The sequence below is a fragment of the Pecten maximus genome, chromosome 3 (assembly GCF_902652985.1).
Source record: "Pecten maximus chromosome 3, xPecMax1.1, whole genome shotgun sequence".
NCBI lineage: Eukaryota > Metazoa > Mollusca > Bivalvia > Pectinida > Pectinidae > Pecten > Pecten maximus.
The window spans coordinates 15,472,429-15,497,283 of record NC_047017.1 but is presented as its reverse complement, the minus strand read 5'-3'; the positions used below and the strand labels follow the sequence as shown (position 1 = coordinate 15,497,283).

The following is a 24,855-nucleotide window of genomic DNA, read 5'->3' as shown; positions in this document are numbered from 1 at the left end:
CATACAGGTAGATATCATAGGACACTCAGACTTAATCAAATGGTGCAAGCATTTTATAAAAAGAATCATTTAAGTGCTCGGTACACGCATATGAATGGTGGATGTTGTAGGCCTGTCTGCACTGTCGGACTTGCATGACAAGCTTTTCTGCTGAAATAAGTTAGATTTTCTTGTCGCTGCTTGTTGCTATCTATTAATAAAAATCTAAGAACTTTTCCTAAACTCCAGAAATATTCTATCGTCCACAGTAGTTGTTGAATAACAAAGAAATGTCTACTTTCACTTTGTGAAAACCATCGTCTGCTAAAACCACGTGTTCATCCACTAGTGTAAACAATGGAACTCTTCTTGCAAGAAGATAATAAAAGTATATTCACGAAAAGATGGAAAGAGAAGTATCCGATTTGAGAAAGCAGTTACAAGAGAGGGATAAAGAAATAGACAGCCTAAAGAAACTTCTGGCTGTAAAGGTATCCAATGGTTTAGCTGTTGGCCGATATTATCACCATTAGAACTTATGATGGTGTGTCGTGCATGTTTTACCGAGACACCGGCCTGCTCCGAAACTTGGTACAGTTACGTTACTGTACAGTAACAGTAGTTGATTTCTAATTAATACTTCTACAAATGTACTTCTAAATGATAATGGTGACCAACTTCAACAGGTTGAAGATAATGTAATGAGAGAGAAAGAGATTTAGTCGATCCCGAGAAAGCCAAAATGAAAGTACGGTGACAGAATTCGAAGAGCAGATTTAAAATATTAAAGATTGTTTTCTGAACTGGGTTCTGTAATCCGAAGGGTTCTGATGTTAATATCGCCTTTCAAGCTGATTTAAAGTAAGATAAGATCGTCAGAAAATTCGGACTATGTAGTGTGGTGATTGAAAGGATTGGTGATGGGAATGCCTTGGTTGCCTGGTTGCTGGTATTAGTCTAGTGTGTTTGCTAATAGGCTAATAGCTACCTGATTGTTTACAATTTTGAACATCATACATAAAAATTGAGTCTCTTCATCTGTCGGCAAGGGACCAACATTTAAGATGGTTCAACATATCGGTGACACTGGATGTTTTATGTGTACTGAAAAGTATGGACGTTTTTGTTAAGTAGATAACGAGCAGTCCTACATTATACTGTTTTGATGTTACTGATATTATCCCGGGTATATGGGTCCCAAACAGGACAGACATACTCTAGGGTTGGACGGACTAATGATTTGCATGCCTGTTGCTTTAGCTGATGTGACCATATTTTATAAAATTTGACAGAGGGAGCCAAGTGTGGAATTTGCTTTATTAGTAATATTTTTTATGTGGTAGTCCGATTTTATATTAGATTGGATTGTAACACCCAAGTATTTTGTTTGGTCTACATGCTCTAGCATATGCCCACGGAGGATGCATTTTCCCCTTGTTCACAGACAACTCATTACACTTGGATCTAGGCCATCTTCCATGTCTATTCCCAGAGCGCCAGTTTGTCTAAGTCTTGCTGTAGTATTTCAGCATCATTGTTAGACTTGACAACTAAGTAAGCAATAGTATACTATTCAATACTAGTAAGCCATAGGATACAAGAATTCTAATGATGAGATATATATATTTCTACCACAAAATGCTGTGTTATTCCACTCTCAAGCCATTGTATAAATGTGTAACAGGAGAGGAGAAAATGTAGCAGCCAGACCGGGGTTCGAACCCGGGACCCTCCGAACTCTAGACGGACACTCTACCACTGAGCTACCTGGTCGCCGATGATCGACCCAGTCCAGTTCCGCTACATTCCTCCCTCCTTTTTTCAAGTCTTTGCCCCCGAAGACCACAAGTTCGGATATCACCTTGCTAAGCATACTCCCAATGCTTTAGCAAGCTCACCAATTATGTAACAGGAGAGGAGAAAATGTAGCAGCCAGACCGGGGTTCGAACCCGGGACCCTCCGAACTCTAGACGGACACTCTACCACTGAGCTACCTGGTCACCGATGATCGACCCAGTCCAGTTCCGCTACATTCCTCCCTCCTTTTTAGCTCACCTGGTCCGAAGGACCAAGGTGAGCTTATGCCATACCGTGGCGTCTGTCATTCGTCCGTCCGTCCGTCAACAATTGACTTATTTGACTTCTTCATAACCGCTTATCAGAATTTGAACAAATTTGGTCAGAAGCATCCCTATGGGTAGGGGACTCAAAATTGTACAAATGATGGGGCTGACCCCCTGGGGGCCTCTGGGGCGGGGCCAAAAGGGGTCAATTTGGCACTATTGATATAAACGACTTCTTCTCTGAAACCAAGCAATGGCTATCGCTCATATTTTCCTGGTGGCATCACTATGGGGTGGGGATTCAAAATTGTACAAATGATGGGGCTGACCCCCAAGGGGCCTGAGGGGCGGGGCCAAATGTGGTCAATCCGGCTATATTGATATAAACAACTTCTTCTCTGAAACCAAGCAATGGCTATCGCTCATATTTGCCTGGTAGCATCACTATGGGGTGGGGATTCAAACTTGTACAAATGTTGGGGCTGACCCCCCAGGGGCCTGAGGGGCGGGGCCAAATATGGTCAATCGGGCTATATTCATATAATTGACTTCTTCTCTGGAACCAAGCAATGGATATCTCTCATATTTTGCTGGTAGCATCACCTTGGGGTAGGAATTCGAAATTGTACAAATGACGGGGCCGATCCCCCCAGGGGCCTGAGGGGTGGGGCCAAATATGGTCAATCGGGCTATATTCATATAATTGACTTCTTCTCTGGAACCAAGCAATGGATATCGCTCATATTTGCCTGGTAGCATCCCTATGGGGTGGGGATTCAAAATTGTACAAATGGTGGGGCTGACCCCCTGGGGGCCTGAGGGGCGGGGCCAAAATTGGTCAATGTGTTTAAACAGCGTCTTCTCTGAAACTTAGCAATGGATATTACTCACATTTGTATGGTAGCATGGTTATGGGGTGGAGATTCAAAATTGTCAAAATGTTGGGGTTGACCCGGGCCGCCAGGGGGCTGAGGGGTGGGGCCAAAAGGGGTCAATTTAGCTAAATTGATTTAAACAACTTATTCTCTGAAACTTAGCAATGATTTGAATGATAGCATCCTGTTTGGGTAGGGATTCAAAATTGCATAAAGGAAGGAGCTGACCCCCCCAAGGGGTAGAGGGCAGGGTCAAAAGGGGTCAATTGGTCTAAACAAGTTCTTCTCTGAAACTAAGCATGGATATCACTCACATTTGTGTGGTAGCATCCCTATGGGGTCGTGCCAAAAGTCAATTTCATTTCATGGATTAATGCACTTTTTGGCATTTTTAGTATTAAAATAAAACCAATGTACATGTACCCATATAAAATGCTTATGATATAAATATTGACATAGCAATACCAGTGACAAATATACTTAAGCATCATTCTTGTTTCATATCTCATGAAACCAGGTGAGCGATACAGGCCCTCTGGGCCTCTTGTTTCAAGTCTTTGCCCCCGAAGACCACAAGTTCGGATATCACCTTGCTAAGCATACTCCCAATGCTTTAAACAAGGGTAGGCAAGCTCACCAATTATGTAACAGGAGAGAAGAAAATGTAGCAGCCAGACCAGGGTTCGAACCCGGGACCCTCCGAACTCTAGACGGACACTCTACCACTGAGCTACCTGGTCACCGATGATCGACCCAGTCCAGTTCCGCTACAAATGTGCCGACTGTTGGATAAATATGCACACTTGATTACAGATGTGAACTTTGACATTATTACCTAAACTGAAAAAAATATCTATGTAATTGTCAAGTTCAGGGTCATTCAGACTGACCTCACACTTATTAGAACAATAGATTAGGCCATGCCACTGGTGTTCTTAAAAGGCTTGGGTTAAGTAGGGTTAAATAGAGAAAAAAATACAGGTGAGGCACTGAGCTGATAACTGTTGATATAGTCATAGCAGTGAAAAATGAAAGGTACCGAGGGAATTATTCAATCTGCATTTTGGTACATGACATTTAAATGTTGGTCAAAAAATGAGGAAGATATTGACTATCAAAGCTGTACAGTGATACTTAGCCAAACCACCAAAGCCAGACCACCAGTGGGAGGGGCTAAACTGGACGACATAGTGACATCACTTATCACTGTATGAATGGGCCTTATGGGCTTTAAAATGTTATATTTCAGACACCTACACTTATTGAAGAGAAAGATATTTGTGAACAAAGTGATTGCAGTTCTGGAACAAGAGAAAAGCTGAATAATGCTGAGATATCACGTTATAGTCGACAGCTCATCTTACCAGAAATAGGTGTTAAAGGTTGGTAATGTGTGATTCAAGTTATAAGTCTACAATATACATGTGTATTACCGGTATCTTTGCATTTTACTCTTAAAATTATCTCTATAGTCTTGTAGTATTTTGCCTTTTCACCTTTATGCAAATATTGTCTGAGCTATTTCTCACAAATTTCTTGTTTGAAATTTCTCAATAGTCCAAATTACAAGTGTTAATGTTACCCCGGTAGGTTTTGACAGTGACCTTCATAAAGTTTTTTCTCAAATTTGATCACAGATTCCCCATGGTGCTAAGAAATGTATAATGAACTGACCAAAAGAATAACATATGGAAGGGAGGCAGGCAGCCATCTTGTATCTAATGTGATCTTTGAGTAAATGTTTATCACAAATTTCTTTTGAAGGTGCTAGCCTTGTAACAGATTTATGTTGTAGGTTCCAGTGGTCCTAGGTCTTTCAACATGAGTTTTAATTTTACAATTGAAAATACTGTTTGAATGAATCAATCCAAAAAGTTTTAATCAGTGAAAAAGAGGAAAGAAGAACTGGAACGTAAAGAATAACTGTGTGAATTGGTCATAAAACTAAGAAAAAAAAAAAAAAACCTAATGATAGTGGAGACCACCATCACTCTAGGATCTCTATATAACTAAACCTTTATGTTAACAATTCTGGAGAAATTACAATCTTCAGATCTCTAAAACATAAACATTTATCAAAAATACATCGCATATTCTGGTAAATGATATTATATTTCCAGGTCAGCTGTCCATCAGTTCAACGTCTGTGTTGGTTGTTGGTGCCGGTGGATTGGGATGCCCATCCAGTATCTACTTAGCAGCAGCTGGAATAGGTACAGTATACATGACTATGAATGACGTTAACCATGGATGCAGTACAAATATTTACTGCTTACTACATGTACAATAAAAAAAAAGCTAAATATGAACTCTTGAAAAAAATGTATGTAGTACTACATTCTTTTTTATATCTGTTCCTGAAATAAGAACCTGAATCACATATGATAATGGTACATCAAAATTTAGCAAGTTTGAAACTTAGGTGATATTTCTTTCTAAGGGTTCAGTATATGAATAAGGGTTTAAGGTACATGGATTCAGTTTTAAACTACCGAAACCATGGACGTTGAAAAATTATCCATGATTTTTAGAAAAACTGTCTTTACTACCAGTATGTACATTTTTGTATAATATATTGTACTTTGAAATGATTGATAAGATTTATTTTGTGACGCATTTTGAAAAAGCATACAAATTCCCTAAAAACATTTTGCATTCAATAACTTCATGATTTTGCACTTCCAGGCAGGATAGGTCTGGTAGACTATGATGAGGTGGAATTAACCAATCTCCATAGACAGATACTACACACAGAAACCAAAGTGGGTGTGACGAAGTCAGCTTCTGCAGCACATGCTTGTAAAAGGTGGGTAACATTTTTGCCTATTTATTCTTTAACGCATCTCAGTTTGATACATGATACATATACTGTCTCAGTACTCCAAAATTACCCACCCTTGATACCCTGACAATCACTCAGATAGATTAAAGATTTTTATTCCCATAATCCCCGATATCTCGAGAAACCACCAGTTCGACCTCTCCTCAGTACCAAAGCTTATCTATCCTTAATATCCAAAGTGACCAAGAGGGAACCAAAAACTTACTGTATCCTCAGTTGTTGAAGTTCACCGATCTTTAACATCCTAACAACTACTTTGATAAATTAAGGCTTACTTTATTCTCACTATTAATGTTTACCCATCTCTGATATCCTGTGTGACCACCATCCCTGATATCCTGTGTGACCTCCAGTGTTTGAGTACAGAACCTTTTAACCTCTCCTCAGTATCAGTTTACCCATCCCTGATATCCTGTGTGACCTCCAGTGTTTGAGTACAGAACCTTTTAACCTCTCCTCAGTATCAGTTTACACATCCCTAATATCCTGTGTGACCTCCAGTGTTTGAGTACAGAACCTTTTAACCTCTCCTCAGTATCAGTTTACCATCCCTGATATCCTGTGTGACCACCAGTGTTTGAGTACCGAACCTTTTAACCTCTCCCCAGTATCAGTTTACACATCCCTGATATCCTGTGTTACCTCCAGTGTTTGAGTACCGAACCTTTTAACCTCTCCTCAGTATCAGTTTACCCATCCCTGATATCCTGTGTGACCTCCAGTGTTTGAGTACAGAACCTTTTAACCTCTCCTCAGTATCAGTTTACACATCCCTGATATCCTGTGTGACCTCCAGTGTTTGAGTACAGAACCTTTTAACCTCTCCTCAGTATCAGTTTACACATCCCTGATATCCTGTGTGACCTCCAGTGTTTGAGTACCGAACCTTTTAACCTCTCCTCAGTATCAGTTTAACTATCCCTGATATCCCGTGTGACCTCCAGTGTTTGAGTACAGAACCTTTTAATCCCTCCTCAGTATCAGTTTACCCATCCCTGATATCCTGTGTGACCTCCAGTGTTTGAGTACAGAACCTTTACCCTCTCCTCAGTATCAGTTAACCCATCCCTGATATCCCGTGTGACCACCACTGTTTGAGTACAGAACCTTTTAACCTCTCCTCAGTATCAGTTTACCCATCCCTGATATCCTGTGTGACCTCCAGTGTTTGAGTACAGAACCTTTTACCCTCTCTTCAGTATCAGTTTACACATCCCTGATATCCCGTGTGACCACCACTGTTTGAGTACAGAACCTTTTAACCTCTCCTCAGTATCAGTTTACCATCCCTGATATCCTGTGTGACCACCAGTGTTTGAGTACAGAACCTTTTAACCTCTTCTCAGTATCAGTTTACCATCCCTGATATCCTGTGTGAACTCCAGTGTTTGAGTACAGAACCTTTTAACCTCTCCTCAGTATCAGTTTACCCATCCCTGATATCCTGTGTGACCTCCAGTGTTTGAGTACCGGACCTTTTAACCTCTCCCCAGTATCAGTTTACACATCCCTGATATCCTGTGTGACCTCCAGTGTTTGAGTACCGAACCTTTTAACCTCTCCTCAGTATCAGTTTACCATCCCTGATATCCTGTGTGACCTCCAGTGTTTGAGTACAGAACCTTTTAACCTCTCCTCAGTATCAGTTTACCATCCCTGATATCCTGTGTGACCACCAGTGTTTGAGTGCAGAACCTGTTAACCTCTCCTCAGTATCAGTTTACCCATCCCTGATATCCTGTGTGACCTCCAGTGTTTGAGTACAGAACCTTTTAACCTCTCCTCAGTATCAGTTTACCATCCCTGATATCCTGTGTGACCTCCAGTGTTTGAGTACCGAACCTTTTAACCTCTCCTCAGTATCAGTTTAACTATCCCTGATATCCTGTGTGACCTCCAGTGTTTGAGTACCGAACCTTTTAACCTCTCCTCAGTATCAGTTTACCCATCCCTGATATCCTGTGTGACCTCCAGTGTTTGAGTACCGAACCTTTTAACCTCTCCTCAGTATCAGTTTAACTATCCCTGATATCCTGTGTGACCTCCAGTGTTTGAGTACCGAACCTTTTTACCTCTCCTCAGTATCAGTTTACCCATCCCTGATATCCTGTGTGACCTCCAGTGTTTGAGTACAGAACCTTTTAACCTCTCCTCAGTATCAGTTTACACATCCCTGATATCCTGTGTGACCTCCAGTGTTTGAGTACAGAACCTTTTAACCTCTCCTCAGTATCAGTTTACCCATCCCTGATATCCTGTGTGACCTCCAGTGTTTGAGTACCGAACCTTTTTACCTCTCCTCAGTATCAGTTTACCCATCCCTGATATCCTGTGTGACCTCCAGTGTTTGAGTACAGAACCTTTTAACCTCTCCTCAGTATCAGTTTACACATCCCTGATATCCTGTGTGACCTCCAGTGTTTGAGTACAGAACCTTTTAACCTCTCCTCAGTATCAGTTTACCCATCCCTGATATCCTGTGTGACCTCCAGTGTTTGAGTACAGAACCTTTTTACCTCTCCTCAGTATCAGTTTACACATCCCTGATATCCTGTGTGACCTCCAGTGTTTGAGTACAGAACCTTTTAACCTCTCCTTAGTATCAGTTTACCCATCCCTGATATCCTGTGTGACCTCCAGTGTTTGAGTACAGAACCTTTTTACCTCTCCTCAGTATCAGTTTACCCATCCCTGATATCCTGTGTTACCTCCAGTGTTTGAGTACAGAACCTTTACCCTCTCCTCAGTATCAGTTTACCCATCCCTGATATCCTGTGTGACCACCACTGTTTGAGTACAGAACCTTTTAACCTCTCCTCAGTATCAGTTTACCCATCCCTGATATCCTGTGTGACCTCCAGTGTTTGAGTACCGAACCTTTTAACCTCTCCTCAGTATCAGTTTACCCATCCCTGATATCCTGTGTGACCTCCAGTGTTTGAGTACCGAACCTTTTAACCTCTCCTCAGTATCAGTTTAACTATCCCTGATATCCTGTGTGACCTCCAGTGTTTGAGTACAGAACCTTTTACCGTCTCCTCAGTATCAGTTTAACTATCCCTGATATCCTGTGTGACCTCCAGTGTTTGAGTACCGAACCTTTTAACCTCTCCTCAGTATCAGTTTACACATCCCTGATATCCTGTGTGACCTCCAGTGTTTGAGTACGGAACCTTTTAACCTCTCCTCAGTATCAGTTTACACATCCCTGATATCCTGTGTGACCTCCAGTGTTTGAGTACAGAACCTTTTAACCTCTCCTCAGTATCGGTTTACACATCCCTGATATCCTGTGTGACCTCCAGTGTTTGAGTACCAAACCTTTTAACCTCTCCTCAGTATCAGTTTACACATCCCTGATATCCTGTGTGACCTCCAGTGTTTGAGTACCGAACCTTTTAACCTCTCCCCAGTATCAGTTTACCATCCCTGATATCCTGTGTGACCTCCAGTGTTTGAGTACAGAACCTTCTAACCTCTCCTCAGTATCAGTTTACACATCCCTGATATCCTGTGTGACCTCCAGTGTTTAAGTACAGAACCTTTTAACCTCTCCTCAGTATCAGTTTACCATCCCTGATATCCTGTGTGACCTCCAGTGTTTGAGTGCAGAACCTTTTAACCTCTCCTCAGTATCAGTTTACCCATCCCTGATATCCTGTGTGACCTCCAGTGTTTGAGTACCGAACCTTTTAACCTCTCCCCAGTATCAGTTTACCATCCCTGATATCCTGTGTGACCTCCAGTGTTTGAGTACAGAACCTTCTAACCTCTCCTCAGTATCAGTTTACACTTCCCTGATATCCTGTGTGACCTCCAGTGTTTGAGTACCGAACCTTTTAACCTCTCCCCAGTATCAGTTTACACATCCCTGATATCCTGTGTGACCTCCAGTGTTTGAGTACCGAACCTTCTAACCTCTCCTCAGTATCAGTTTACACATCCCTGATATCCTGTGTGACCTCCAGTGTTTGAGTACAGAACCTGTTAACCTCTCCTCAGTATCAGTTTACACATCCCTGATATCCTGTGTGACCACCATCCCTGATATCCTGTGTGACCTCCAGTGTTTGAGTACAGAACCTTTTAACCTCTCCTCAGTATCAGTATACATGAGAGATGATATTTGGTGTGCTGATTGTGAAGAAAAATTTAAACTGTACTCAGTCATTAATCACATTCTTAATGTTTCCTATATATCCATTGGACTATTTCTAAAAGTGTATTACATGTGTATATGGTCCCCAGGCCAGCCCCAAGGGGCCTGAGGGTGGGGCTTTCGGGTCAAATTAATTTAATTTCAAAATCCTTCTATTCAACTCCAAGATATGGCAAAATCAAACACTCTTCACAGATAGAAAGGTCTTAAGGTCCTTTACCAAAATTGTGAAATTCAAGACCAGGAGGTCTCATGTTTCCCCCTGGGGAGGTCGTATAGTTTAATATAGTTAAATAGCGAAACACATTTTTGAGCCTTATTTGTTCTAATTGTTATTGGAAATAATACAAACTTGGTTAGAATTATGAGCATGGGATGTCTGTTGAATAATACATGCATATTGGCACTGACTGGCCTTGAGGGGCGGGGCAAAAAAGGGTAAAATTGATTTTTTTCCGCCACCTTTTGTTCCGTGTCAATTTTAGCAGTATAACAAGGGTGGCAATATAATGAGGGATCAGTACGACAGTCATACACATATCACAGTTTGTTTTGAAAGCTGAACATAACTGCTTCTAATGTTACATTTCAGCTTAAACTCCCATGTTGAGTGTGTACCTTACCACCTGCAGCTGAACAGTTCCAATGCTTTACAACTTATACAACAGTATCCTTTAAATTTTACCCTGTAAGATTCTAAAAGTGTTACAGACCAGTTACAATTACATGTATAGAAATTAAACCTGATAGCCAATTTAGAATTGATAGATGGGAAAGTTTTAAAATGCTAATCCTATGCATTTTAACAGTGGTGACTTTATCAGTCCCCTACCAGTGAAACTTGGGGAATATTGGGGGATGATAAAGGATCATGATATATGGAACAAGTTTGAGTTCCAGGTTTTCTGGGTCAAGGTCAGTGTTATTATAATTTTTGGTTGGGGGGGGGGGGGGGGGAATGAATTTACCTAATTAAGGTTTCGATATTTATCATTGTTAAACTTCAATGATGCTGTCAATTGATGAATAAAACACAGAAATAATTTGTATTGAACAGTATACTCGCTGCAGCTCTAAACTTTGGTTAAAACAACAATGCCATATATGAAAAAAAAACTATATATAAACAATATAGTAATTAATAGTAATGAATAGTAATAAATAGTAATGAATAGTAAGACACTGCATGTCATGAATGGCAGATAACCAGAACAATTTCAGGTTTTCCTTCATAAGATGCCATAGATATGATATTGTGTTGGATGCCACAGACAATGTAGCCACCAGGTATCTGCTGAATGATGCCTGTATCCTAGCCAACAAGCCACTGGTCTCTGGCAGTGCCCTGAGGTTTGAGGGACAAGTAAGTCATATTCCTGCCATCTATTACTGGTTTAATTCTTATCAAGAAATATTATCTGTAAATTGAGACCAACTGTCTCAAAACACTAACTGTTTATTGGGACCATCTGAACCTCACATGTCTATTAGGACCAACTGTCTTGAATCATTATCTGTCCCAAGACAACTGTTTGGAAACATCACCTGTCATTTCTTGGGTTCAATTTATAGTTATAAACATAAATTTAGTTTTATCATGAAGAAATAAATTCTGATCCAACTGTAGATTGACATTTGCTAATAATAGTGTGTAAATGAGTTGTCTTCTGTTTCTCAGCTTACAGTGTACAACTATAATGGAGGTCCCTGCTACAGATGTCTGTACCCAAAACCACCACCCCCTGAAACCGTCACCAACTGTTCTGATGGGGGCGTCCTGGGCGTTGGTATGCGATTCCTCACATCGATGTGCTACATATACATTTTGTAATCTACATTACATGTACATGTAGCTACTAACCTTACATTAGTTTAAATTTAAAAAAATATTGTGGTTGATTGCATTGTAAGCAATATTATTTTTAATGTATTTGTCAAATTGCTAACTTTCCCTATAGGGAACTCCCAATTTTTGGGTCAAATTGAAAAATATATACATATTGTGCCATTAAAATTTTGATGACAGAATTTTATTATCGTTATTTTTTAATGTCTTTAATTTCAACAACAAAAATTCTTAATCAATTAGAAAGAAAAGCTTTAAAAATCTTGTTTCAAAGCACTGTTTGATAAAATAAATGTACTTTTCTGAAGTTTGAAATTTTGAATGCACAAAGTTTCCTCCATGGAAATTTTAAAAACTTAGAAAGCATTGATTATAAAACCTATCGGAGAGAGACCAATATTTCAATGTTTGAAATAGCAAATGTTACAATTGTTGATTGCAGTCCCTGGAATTATTGGGTGTCTACAGGCCTTGGAAGCTCTCAAAATAGCATCAGGTATTGGGCGTATCCTTCCTTAGTCATGATGTCATACTTCATTGTAAAATTAGTGTTGGTACATAATCTACATACCGTAACTGGTTTTACAAGATATATATATATTTACACCTTTGAATACCCACTGTCTTGTGCTAATCTACATGTATCTAGTCAATGAATTTCACTGTACATCTTCCTCAGTTACAGGTTATAAACATGTAATATATGTTAATTACTTGCATGTAATTTGTAAATATCATGTCTCGTAATTTAGTGAAATAATTAATTCATCCTAAATTTCAATTAAAATTGAATTAAAACTTTGCCTTAACAAAAGCCAGCTTCATTCTCACAAGTAATGTTGATGTTTGATGGCCTGGATGGTACATTCAGAAGGATCAAGCTCAGGGGGAGACAACCCTCATGTCCTTTGTGTAGCACCAATCCTTCAATAACACAGCTGATCGACTATGAACAATTTTGTGGGACCAGAGCAGATGATAAGGTAATTTAAAGGAACTCTTCCGGGATTACTATTGCTCTGTTATGTATATATTAGAGTGCACATAAACAATACATGTTATAGATAGATAAATGCATTTCATCACTTGGATTTTCGTTAGATTTATTAGGTCATCTGACCCAAAGGGTCAGGATGACCTATAGTCATCATGTTTCGTCCGTCGTCGTGCGCCGTGCGCCTTGCGTCGTGCGCTGTCCGCCGTGCGTAAACATTTCACATTTCAAACTTCTTCTCAAGTTCCACCAGTGGGATTGAGCTGAAACTTGCCTGAAATGCTCCTGGGATGGTCCTGAGGAAGTGTTGTTATTTTTCAGGTCGGTCAGAAATCCAAGATGGCCGCCATGGCAACCATCTTGAAAAACACATTTTAAACTTCTTCTCCAGTTCAACTGGTGCGATTGAGCTGGAAATTGGTGAGGATATTAAGGCGGGAGAGCCAATAAAGTGTTGTTATTTTTCGGCTTCGTAAAAACTTTGACATGGCAGCCATGGTGGCCATTTTGTAAAATGATTGCGCAATCATGGTTTTCCTGAACAACACCTATTTCAAACTTCTTCTCAAATTCCACCAGTGGGATTCAGCTGTAACTTACCAGAAATGATCCTGAGATGTTCCTGGCCAAGTTTTGTTATTTATCAGGTCAGTCAGAAATCCAAGATGGCCGTCATGGCAGCCATCTTGAAAAACACATTTTAAACTTCTTCTCCAGTTCCACTGGTGCGATTGAGCTGGAAATTGGTGAGGAGGTTAAGGAAGGGGAGCCAACAAAGTGTTGTTATTTTTCGGCTTCGTAAAAACTTTGAAATGGTAGCCACGGCGACCATTTTGTAACATGATTGCGCAATCATGTTTTTCCTGAACAACACATATTTCAAACTTCTTCTCAAATTCCACCTGTGGGATTCAGCTCTAACTTACCAGAAATGATCTTGAGATGGTTCTGGCCAAGTGTTGTTATTTATTGGGTCAGTCAGAAATCCAAGATGGCTGCCATGGCCAACAGTGCCACTAAACCTGCTACAGAGAATGCATACTACAATATTATAAGGGTCTTTAATTTAGAGCCAGATGACCGTTAAGGCCCCTGGGCCTCTTGTTTAATTTAGGAACTGGGAGGGGCAACCTACCGGTAATAAGGTTATGGGGTTCAGTTTTAAAGACAGAAAAACATAATTTTCAAGAATGCCAGGTTGTAGGATATATTTGCCCAACTCTAATAATAATATTGATGGTGGTTGTGCATAGGAGTAAGGAGGTAAGATATAAGATATGTTAAGGAGCCCAATATACTCTTTATTTTTAACAGGACAAGTGTCTGAAGGTGTTGGACTCAGAACATAGGATTACAGTACATGTAAGTTTTCTGTTTTGTTTTCCTCTACATGCATGTACCCTAATTGCATGAAATGATAATTATATAAAAGTTCATGTATTGCAATTTTTGTTCATGACCTCAATCATGCCCTCAATTTTGCAGGTGCCCCTGTTAGTTGGTTAGAAGGAATTCAGCAGGTTAATTAAAAGTTTTTTGTGAAGAATTAATTCAATAAAAATCATATATCTAACTGAAACCTATCATAGGCTATGAACAGTGACTTTAATCTAGTTTGATTTACTGTTAAATTACAGTGACTGTAATCTAGTTTGATTTACTGTTAAATTACAGTGACTGTAATCTAGTTTGAGTTACTGTTTAATTTGCCATGAACAGTGACTGTAATCTAGTTTGAGTTACTGTTTAATTTACCATAAACAGTGAGTAGAATCTAGTTTGAGTTACTGTTTAATTTATTATGAACAGTGTCTAGAATCTAGTTAGATCCACTGTTAAGTTTGCCATGAACAGTGTCTAGAATCTAGTTAGTTTTACTGTTAAGTTTGCCATGAACAGTGTCTAGAATCTAGTTAGATTTACTGTTAAGTTTGCCATGAACAGTGTCTAGAATCTAGTTAGATTTACTGTTAAGTTTGCCATGAACAGTGTCTAGAATCTAGTTAGATTTACTGTTAAGTTTGCCATGAACAGTGTCTAGAATCTAGTTAGATTTACTGTTAAGTTTGCCATGAACAGTGTCTAGAATCTAGTTAGTTTTACTGTTAAGTTTGCCATGAACAGTGTCTAGAATCTAGTTAGTTTTACTGTTAAGTTTGCCATGAACAGTGCCTAGAATCTAGTTAGTTTTACTGTTAAGTTTGCCATGAACAGTGTCTAGAATCTAGTTAGATTTACTGTTAAGTTTGCCATGAACAGTGTCTAGAATCTAGTTAGTTTTACTGTTAAGTTTGCCATGAACAGTGACTAGAATCTAGTTAGATTTACTGTTAAGTTTGCCTTGACTACTTTTGATATCGAGTGATGTCATTGGTTTCTAATTGACAGGAGTACAAGAAGATGTTAGAGACAAGTTCAGAGCATGTTCTGGTGGATGTCAGGACAGAAGTAGAGATGGACATTTGTCAGTTGCCTCATCAACCAATCAGTATCCTTTATAATTACATGTATTTCTCAATTTTCTTGTTTTTCCAGAATGTGTATCCATGTCAAATAAAATACAGTGTGTATTCTGTTTACAACATGTGTATAATCGAACAGGTGTAAAATAAAATACATGTGTATTCTGTTTACAACATGTGTATAATCCAACAAGTGTCAAATAAAATACATGTGTTTCCAGTGTTAAATAAAATACAACATGTGTATTCCATACACAACATGGATGTAATCCAACAGGTGTGTCCCATGTCAAATAAAATACTGTGTGTATTCTGTATACAACATGTGTATAATCCAACAAGTGTATCACATTTCAAATAAAGTACAATGAGTGAATCAAGTGTCGAATAAAATAACTCGTTTGTGTCTAGTGTCATATGAAATACAACTTGTGTATCCAGTGTCCAATGAAATACAACATGTGTATCCAGTGTCCAATAAAATACAGCATGTGTATCCAGTGTCCAATAAAATACAGCATGTGTATCCAGTGTCCAATAAAATACAGCATGTGTATCCAGTGTCCAATAAAATACAGCATGTATATCCAGTGTCCAATAAAATACAACATGTGTATCCAGTGTCCAATAAAATACAACATGTATATCCAGAGTCAAATAAAATACAACATGTGTATCCAGTGTCCAATAAAATACAGCATGTGTATCCAGTGTCCAATAAAATACAACTTGTGTATCCAGTGTCCAATAAAATACAACATGTGTATCCAGTGTCCAATAAAATACAACATGTGTATCCATCCAGTGTCCAATAAAATACAGCATGTGTATCCAGTGTCAAATAAAATACAGCATGTGTATCCAGTGTCCAATAAAATACAACATGTATATCCAGTGTCCAATAAAATACAGCATGTGTATCCAGTGTCCAATAAAATACAACATGTGTATCCATCCAGTGTCCAATAAAATACAGCATATGTATCCAGTGTCCAATAAAATACAACATGTATATCCAGTGTCCAATAAAATACAACATGTGTATCCAGTGTCCAATAAAATACAACATGTATATCCAGAGTCAAATAAAATCCCACATGTGTATTCCTTGTTAAATAAAACACATGTGTATCCATATCAAATAGAATGTATTATTCAGTATCAAATAAATACTCCTTTACCCACCAAGCTTCTGAGGGGAAGAGCCAAAAATGGTCAAACTGATGGAAAAAGTAACTTTCTTCTTCAGACCCAGATTACCTGGATCAAATACTCTTTATATAGGTTGAATGGTCCTAAGTTGCTTTATCAAATTGTGAATTTCAGTGTTTCCAGACCTCGCATCCCCTCTCCCCCCCCCCTTCCCTACTACTTCTGGGGAGGGTTGCGATTTACTATAATTGTTAGTTTATTGTGTCGCCTGCAATGCTTGGAAGTCACTTAGGGATCACATTGTCTGTCATCATGTGGCATCCCAATCATTGTCAGTGTTGTCAGCATTATCCATCACACTTCAGTTTTCCTTACCGCTTGCTACATCAATTTGTAACTGGGTATCATATTAGATTACAGATTGAGTTTGAACCAGGGTCAAAATTTTCAATTTTAGCTTGAGTTTTGGTCCTTTGCACATTGGAAATATGCATAATTAACTGTTTTCCTTCTACCATTTGCCACGTGCTTGCCATATCAATATCTAAGTTTGTAGTGGCTTAATCATAATAGATTAAAAGTTCAAATTAAGACATCCTGTGTCAATATTGTTTTTTAGCTCACCTGCCCGAAGGGCAAGTGAGCTTATGCCGTGGCGCGGCGTCCGTCGTCCGTCCGTCGTCCGTCCGGCCGTCCGTCCGGCGTCAACTTTCCATTCAAGCAACTTCTTCTCAATAACCAAAAGGCCTAGAGACCTAATATTGGGCCTGTAGCATGCTGGGGTGAAGGGCTACCAAGTTTGTTCAAATGAATGACCTTGACCTTCATTCAAGGTCACAGGAGTCAAAAAGGCTAAAATCTTCAAACGACTTCTTCTCAACAACCAACAGTCCCAGGGAGTTGATATTGGGTCTGTAGCATGCTGGGGTAAAGGGCTACCAAGTTTGTTCAAATGAATGACCTTGACTTTCATTCAAGGTCACAGGAGTCAAAAAGGCTAAAAAAAAATTAGACGACTTCTTCTAAATAGCCAAAAGACCCAGGGACTTGATATTGGGTCTGTAGCATACTGGGGTGAAGGGCTACCAAGTTTGTTCAAATGAATGACCTTGACCTTCATTCAAGGTCACAGGAGTCAAAAAGGCTAAAATCTTTAAACGACTTCTTCTCAATAACCAAGAGTCCCAGGGACTTGATATTGGGTCTGTAGCATGCTGGGGTGAAGGGCTACCAAGTTTGTTCAAATGAATGACCTTGACTTTCATTCAAGGTCACAGGAGTCAAAAAGGCTAAAATCTTTAAACGACTTCTTCTCAATAACCAAGAGTCCCAGGGAGTTGATATTGGGTCTGTAGCATGCTCGGGTGAAGGGCTACCAAGTTTGTTCAAATGAATGACCTTGACTTTCATTCAAGGTCACAGGGGTCAAAAAGGCTAAAATCTTTAAACGACTTCTTCTCAATAACCAAGAGTCCCAGGGAGTTGATATTGGGTCTGTAGCATGCTGGGGTGAAGGGCTACCAAGTTTGTTCAAATGAATGACCTTGACCGTCATTCAAGGTCACAGGAGTCAAAAAGGCTAAAATCTTTAAACGACTTCTTCTCAATAACCAAGAGTCCCAGAGGCCTAATATTTGGCCTGTAGCATGCTGGGGTGAAGGGCTCCCAAGTTTGTTCAAATGAATGACCTTGACTTTCATTCAAGGTCACAGGAGTCAAAAAGGCTAAAATCTTTAAACGACTTCTTCTCAATAACCAAGAGTCTCAGGGAGTTGATATTGGGTCTGTAGCATGCTGCGGTAAAGGGCTACCAAGTTTGTTCTAATGAATGACCTTGACCTTCATTCAAGGTCACAGGGGTCAAAAAGGCTAAAATCTTAAAACAACTTCTTCTCAATAACCAAGAGTCCCAGGGAGTTGATATTGGGTCTGTAGCATGCTGGGGTGAAGGGCTACCAAGTTTGTTCAAATGAATGACCTTGACTTTCATTCAAGGTCACAGGAGTCAAAAAGGCTAAAATCTTTAAACGACTTCTTCTCAATAACCAAGAGTCCCAGAGGCCTAATATTTGGCCTGTAGCATGCTGGGGTGAAGGGCTCCCAAGTTTGTTCAAATGAATGACCTTGACTTTCATTCAAGGTCACAGGAGTCAAAAAGGCTAAAATCTTTAAACGACTTCTTCTCAATAACCAAGAGTCTCAGGGAGTTGATATTGGGTCTGTAGCATGCTGCGGTAAAGGGCTACCAATTTTGTTCAAATGAATGACCTTGACCTTCATTCAAGGTCACAGGGGTCAAAAAGGCTAAAATCTTTAAACAACTTCTTCTCAATAACCAAGAGTCCCAGGGAGTTGATATTGGGTCTGTAGCATGCTGGGGTGAAGGGCTACCAAGTTTGTTCAAATGAATGACCTTGATTTCATTCAAGGTCACAGGAGTCAAAAAGGCTAAAATCTTTAAACGACTTCTTCTCAATAACCAAGAGTCCCAGAGACCTAATATTTGGCCTGTAGCATGCTGGGGTGAAGGGCTACCAAGTTTGTTCAAATGAATGACCTTGACCTTCATTCAAGGTCACAGGGGTCAAAAAGGCTAAAATCTTCAAACAGCTTCTTCTCAATAACCAACAGTCCCAGGGAGTTGATATTGGGTCTGTAGCATGCTGGGATGAAGGGATACCTAGTTTGTTCAAATGAATGGCCTTGACCTTCATTCAAGGTCACAGGGGCCAAAAAGGCTAAAATCTTTAAACGACTTCTTCTCGATAACCAACAGTCCCAGAGACCTAATATTTGGCCTGTAGCATGCTGGGGTAAAGAGCTACCTAGTTTGTTCAAATGAATGACCTTGACTTTCATTCAAGGTCACAGGAGTCAAAAAGGCTAAAATCTTTAAACGACTTCTTCTCAATAACCAAGAGTCCCAGAGACCTAATATTTGGCCTGTAGCATGCTGGGGTGAAGGGCTACCAAGTTTGTTCAAATGAATGACCTTGACGTTCATTCAAGGTCACAGGAGTCAAAAAGGCTAAAATCTTTAAACGACTTCTTCTCAATAACCAAGAGTCCCAGAGAGTTGATATTGGGTCTGTAGCATGCTGGGGTAAAGGGCTACCAAGTTTGTTCAAATGAATGACCTTGACCTTCATTCAAGGTCACAGGGGTCAAAAAGGCTAAAATCTTTAAACAACTTCTTCTCAATAACCAAGAGTCCCAGGGAGTTGATATTGGGTCTGTAGCATGCTGGGGTGAAGGGCTACCAAGTTTGTTCAAATGAATGACCTTGACCTTCATTCAAGGTCACGTCGATCAAGTATGCTTAAATCTTTAAATGACTTTTAGTGAAAAGCCAAAGTGCAGAGAGACATTATATTGGTCCTGTAGCATGCTTTCAAATAACTGCAGGATCCATATATGAAAAGATCACTGCATTGCAGGTGAGCGATTTGGGCCCATTGGGCCCTTGTTATTCTAGAGTTATAACCCTTTGCTCAACATAGGAAATTATTTTTATTAACTTTATTTTTGCTACCACTTGTCACATCAGTTATGTAACTTCATACATGGCTTTTTCACGAATGAAGGATTATAGTTCCTTTGTCAAATTTCGTCTATTGCTGAAACTATGTGACACACAATAGTATTGTGCAATCATATTCCATACATGACCTCAGAAGGTGTGTGGATGTTAAACTCCAACCAACCAACTGGCAACAGAAAGCATTATGCTTTTCAGATGATGACCATGACATTTTCAAAATGACACCCATTTCAATTAAGTGGACGCAGACTGCACGCTGCTGTGGAATTCTAGTATGAGTTCATAACTCTTTTGATCATAATTTTGTTGATTTTCAATGGAAATAATTCAAGCTAGTATGGAATCATGTGCATGAGATCATGGTTTTGACAGTTTAATCCTCAATCACCCCTACAGGCCGAGGCCATATGGTCCAAATATGATCTTGAATCAGATTTCAAACTCAGTCAAATTGGCTAAGAATTCTTCTTCAGACTAACATACCCATATAAGGTAAATGTATTCTAGATATTAGATAAGACTATTTTTATTTATTTATTTTATAGATTGCAGCTGTTGAGTAATGATATGACTTTACTATGTTTGCTTAACATGTATTAGATTTTGCTGTGTTTATATGACACCAGCAGTTTCTATGTAAAGTCACAACAAAAACAAAGCTATCAGTATATCAGAACCCTGGTGACAGGACACATGGGCCTCTTGTTATATAGCTCTTCCAACACGTTCTCTGGAATTCTCCTGAATTAGAATCTAAAGCACAACTGATTGCCATTCATTACAAACTACCAATTTATTTTTACTTTTATCGGTTTTCGTATATGCACAGTTACAGCCAGGTATTGATTTTCTGTGTTGAGAAAACACATTTGTCATGATTGGTAGTTCTAAGTGATCTTGTTATTACAAATTGATGGTAATGTGACGATTAACTCCGTAGAGAGTTCACAAACGATTGACATGCACTTATCTACATAAAAGTCAGGTTTGTACACAGGAACATCACAGATAATGTAGCATTTCACCCAAAGAACAAACGACAACTTCCACATCTAATTACCCTTGGGTTTTATGCTGCTTGATGTGAACTTGATTTCCAAGAAAAATCAATAAGAAAGAATCCAGAGCTGAGGAGACAGCAAGGTTGGCAGTGTCACAATATTTGTGTGTGGGTGGTAGTTGTATGGAGTTTGGGCAGTGTCACCAGCAGTTGTGTTTGTTGTGTGTGGGTGGTAGTTGTATGGAGTTTGGGCAGTGTCACCAGCAGTTGTGTTTGTTGTGTGTGGGTGGTAGTTGTGTTCAGTGTGGGAAGTGTTAGCAGTATTTTTGTGTTGTGTGTGGGTGGTACTTTTATTTACATGTATTTGTAGAGCCTGATTTGGTAAACAAGTAAATTTTAGCATTGGTTACACCAAATCGGATAGAAGTTCATTAGCAGGTGGTACATAAGAAACGAGTCACTAGTAGTTATACACATTTATTTACCTCTGATCCATTATTTTACTAAAGGTTAATAACCTCAGTACTCAGAGGTCACCAGGGCTACCTTGGGACAGTGTAGATTCTGATGATATCAAGGAATTATCACTACTCACTTGAGGTGGTTATAAGGTACTCGGCCAGTGCTATTGATTACCTAGGGCCACATGAAGTCATGTTATCATAGTAAGGAGACAAGACACTTTATCTCAATTACACTGGATAGTTCATTGAGGTAGCCACCAACTACTACAAGGAGATTTGGTGTTAAAATCAACCTGGCAGTTCATGGGGCATTAAGACAAACAAACAAACAGAATCACATTGGGTACCCATTAAAAACAGTGTTACCCAGATAAACCACTGATCAATCTCTGTTACATCCAGTTGTATGTAATTTGTTTGTAATATATATGTATATTAAATACAATGCTGTTATAATTAACCTTTGTCAGAACCTTAATTATCCTTAATTCTGACCTCAGATATACCTATAAACAGGATTGGACAGGAAGAGAGTATAGCCAGGATACAGAGCCAGCTTTCTACATCAGAGGAAAAACCTGCAGTTATTGTGGTGTGTCGTCGTGGTAATGACTCACAAATCGCAGTGGAAAAACTTTTAAGATGTTTTAAAGACTCTGAGGTTGATATTAAAGACATTCGCGGTGGCCTGCATGCCTGGGCTAAACATATAGACACAAACTTCCCTGTGTACTGACCTTCATCAAGCATCATAAATTCATTTTGACTTTGCTTGATAAGATTTCTTACACTGGTAACTGCATTCAGCACAGACATAAGTGAGAATCAAAAATTGTATTACTGGAAAATATACTGAAACAAGTGACACCTGACCCATATTTAAAGAAAATCTTTACTGCTGGAGCCTGGAAAGAAATATATTTATGCTCAACACACTGACTATACCCACTACCATGGAAACTAGATACCTGGTATATATGATTTCAATAGCTAGGACATTATATGAGCAGGTTCTCAAGTGAAGGATATATTCCAGTCATTAGAGTATCAGAAGTTATCGATGTAATAGTATTTCATCTGTCTTTTTTCTTTTGTTTTGATATGCTTATTTATATACATAATTCAAGAGACAATTAAATAGTTAAAGAATTCCATGTGTGGTTAATTGTTTTTCATTGAAATGATGGCTTGTTATCATTAGCTATGACACCTGGTCTGAAAGACTGGTGAGATTATGCCATGATGCAAGTCTGCCATTCGTCATCCTTTTTTAGCTCACCTGAAGCGAAGGTCCCGTGAGCTTATGCCAGGGTGCGGCCTCCGTTGTCCGTCCATCCGTCAACATTTTCTTTAAATCACCACTAGTCTTAAACTGTGTAACTAATTTTAACCAAATTTGGTCAGGAACATCCTTGGAGGAACAGACACAGAGTTTGTATAAATGTTGATTCTGACACTAAAGGGGCCGGAGGGGCTGGGTCCAATAGTGGAAAAATAGAGCTTAGTTCATTAAATTCCTACTACTAGTAGTCATAAATCTACTAATGTATTTGAACCAAATTTTGTCAGGAACATCCTTGGGGAAGGGGAACAGAGTTTGTATAAATGTTGATTCTGATCCCCCAGGGGCCAGAGGAGCAGGGCCCAATATGGGAAATAGAGGTTAGTCTTTTAAATCGCTACTGGTCATAAAGTTATGAATGGATTTAAACCAAATTTGGTCAGAAACATTCTTAGGGGAAGTGGAACAGACTTTGCATAAATGGTGACTCTGACACCCATGGGGCCAGAGGGGTTGAGCCCAATAGGTCTTTTTAATTGCTACTTGTATTTTTGAAACCATTGAGATCCCCACCCCTTAACCATATACATGTATAGCATTGTTAGGCATCAAGTGATAAACACAATCCAGATGTAAAAATAAGCCTTGGTGTCTTTCCCCACCCCAAGGGACTGCGGCAAGTTTCTTGGTTATATATTTGAAATTATTGAGATCCACACCCATAACCTTAGTTTCTTTAAACACATAATGTAAAAACAATACTTTTCACATCCCTTGGTATTCTGGACTTTGTTCCTGGGTTATGTCTTTAAAGCAGTTCAGATCCTGATGCCATAACCATATATATAGCATTGTTCGACATCAACAAATAAAGTTATTAACGAATGGTCAAAGCTAACCAGGTGAGTAATACAGGCCCTGTGAGCCCTTTCTTTCTAAAAATCACTACTAGTCTTGAATGACTTGAGTAAATTTTGGCCAAATTTGGTCAGAAGCATCCTTGTGGAAACAGTAAGAAATTTTGTTTAAATGGTGTTTCTGGTCCCCATAGAGCCAAAGTTATTGAGGGGAAATTAGCATAATACTCCTCCATCTGTTGGGATAAAGGTATTTTGCCAAAATTTGGTATAAAGCATCATTGGGTGAATGGGACCCAATTTTGCATAAACCATAAGTCTTGGCTCCTACCCCTTGGTGGTAGGGGACTGCAATAGCTCAGTTGGTTAGAGTGCTGGCCACGTAACCCAAGGTGAAGTATCCATGGTGTGTGGTTCGATCATTGCTCCCTACGTTGTCAGATTGTGTTTCTGGGGAAGCTGAAAAACAGGCTGGTCTGTGCTGTTGTGGTTGTGTCCTTGGGCAAGACTTTTTACCCTAATTGCTATGAATGGCATGCGACAAGCCTCCCATATGTTCAGTGAGGTAGTCACCAACTACTACTACCTGGAGACACTGTCTCAACATGACCCTGCCTCTTCATCGGGCGACAACCCCAGCAAACAAACAAACCTTGGAGTAAGAGGGGCAGATCCCAATATGGGACATAAAAAGCCTTCTTAAATATATTTTTTTTCTTTGGATAAAGGTATTTTTAGCTAATTTGTTCTAAAACATTCTTGATTGAAGGGGACTCAATTTTGTATAAATGATGGGGCAGAGGTGCAGGGTCTATTTTTGGAAAATGGAGAATTTTTGTACATTTGTATAATTGTCCATTTCCCCTCTGCAGGTCAAGGCAAAAGAGTGGGCTCCACATTGAAGTTAAATGCTATATTGCTTGAAGTCGTTTTTGGAACCAGACAGCCTAATTTAATTGAAGGAACATACTGACTTCCATACATGGTACGGAGTGGCAGATCAATCCCAAATGCCATACTTAAATGTCCAGGTGTATTTAGGTTCACCTACATCATGGTTACTCAACATATTAACATGGACCCATACCCCCATCTAGATCCAATAAGTTATATACATGAACATAAGAATATGTACTGTGTATTTGAGAAAGTGTTATATAATAACATCATATTTATCCTAATGAATGTACCTGACCCATAAAAGGTCATGAAGTTTTCTTCAACTTAAATCTTCTGGCTGCTTTTTGGACCTCATTAATCTGTCAATACAACGTTCAATAAGACTTTTTAATGTTCCACTAAGAATATAACACTGATCCTAAAATAACTTGTGCCTAC

The 24,855-nt window shown here is 39.3% G+C and overlaps 1 protein-coding gene and 2 non-coding genes across 3 annotated transcripts; 1 reads left to right on the top strand and 2 right to left on the bottom strand.

The window, feature by feature from the left end:
• The first annotated feature begins 356 nt into the window (after positions 1–356).
• On the top strand, positions 357–22,532 carry LOC117323335 (adenylyltransferase and sulfurtransferase MOCS3-like). The gene is made up of 12 exons (XM_033878483.1): positions 357–470; positions 4,168–4,300; positions 5,039–5,131; positions 5,604–5,724; positions 10,512–10,586; positions 11,165–11,282; positions 11,598–11,706; positions 12,208–12,270; positions 12,585–12,748; positions 14,074–14,121; positions 15,148–15,247; positions 21,879–22,532. Exons 1-12 carry the CDS (start codon positions 384–386, stop codon positions 22,112–22,114), a joined length of 1,347 nt encoding a protein of 448 aa, XP_033734374.1. The 5' UTR covers positions 357–383; the 3' UTR covers positions 22,115–22,532.
• On the bottom strand, positions 1,681–1,752 carry Trnas-aga. Its single transcript has one exon. It is a non-coding gene; the product is annotated as a tRNA-Ser (tRNA).
• Trnas-aga lies at positions 1,909–1,980 on the bottom strand. Its single transcript has one exon. It is a non-coding gene; the product is annotated as a tRNA-Ser (tRNA).
• Positions 22,533–24,855: the final 2,323 nt, after the last annotated feature.

What these genes read in the sequence shown, in the direction of transcription:
- LOC117323335 (XM_033878483.1), top strand. Translation starts at nt 384, where the DNA reads ATGGAAAGAGAAGTATCCGATTTGAGAAAGCAGTTACAAGAGAGGGAT. An exon ending in GCTTTACAACTTATACAACA is followed by an intron (nt 10,587 to 11,164) that starts GTATCCTTTAAA and finishes AAGATGCCATAG; the next exon opens with ATATGATATTGTGTTGGATG. An exon ending in CCCTGAGGTTTGAGGGACAA is followed by an intron (nt 11,283 to 11,597) that starts GTAAGTCATATT and finishes TCTGTTTCTCAG; the next exon opens with CTTACAGTGTACAACTATAA.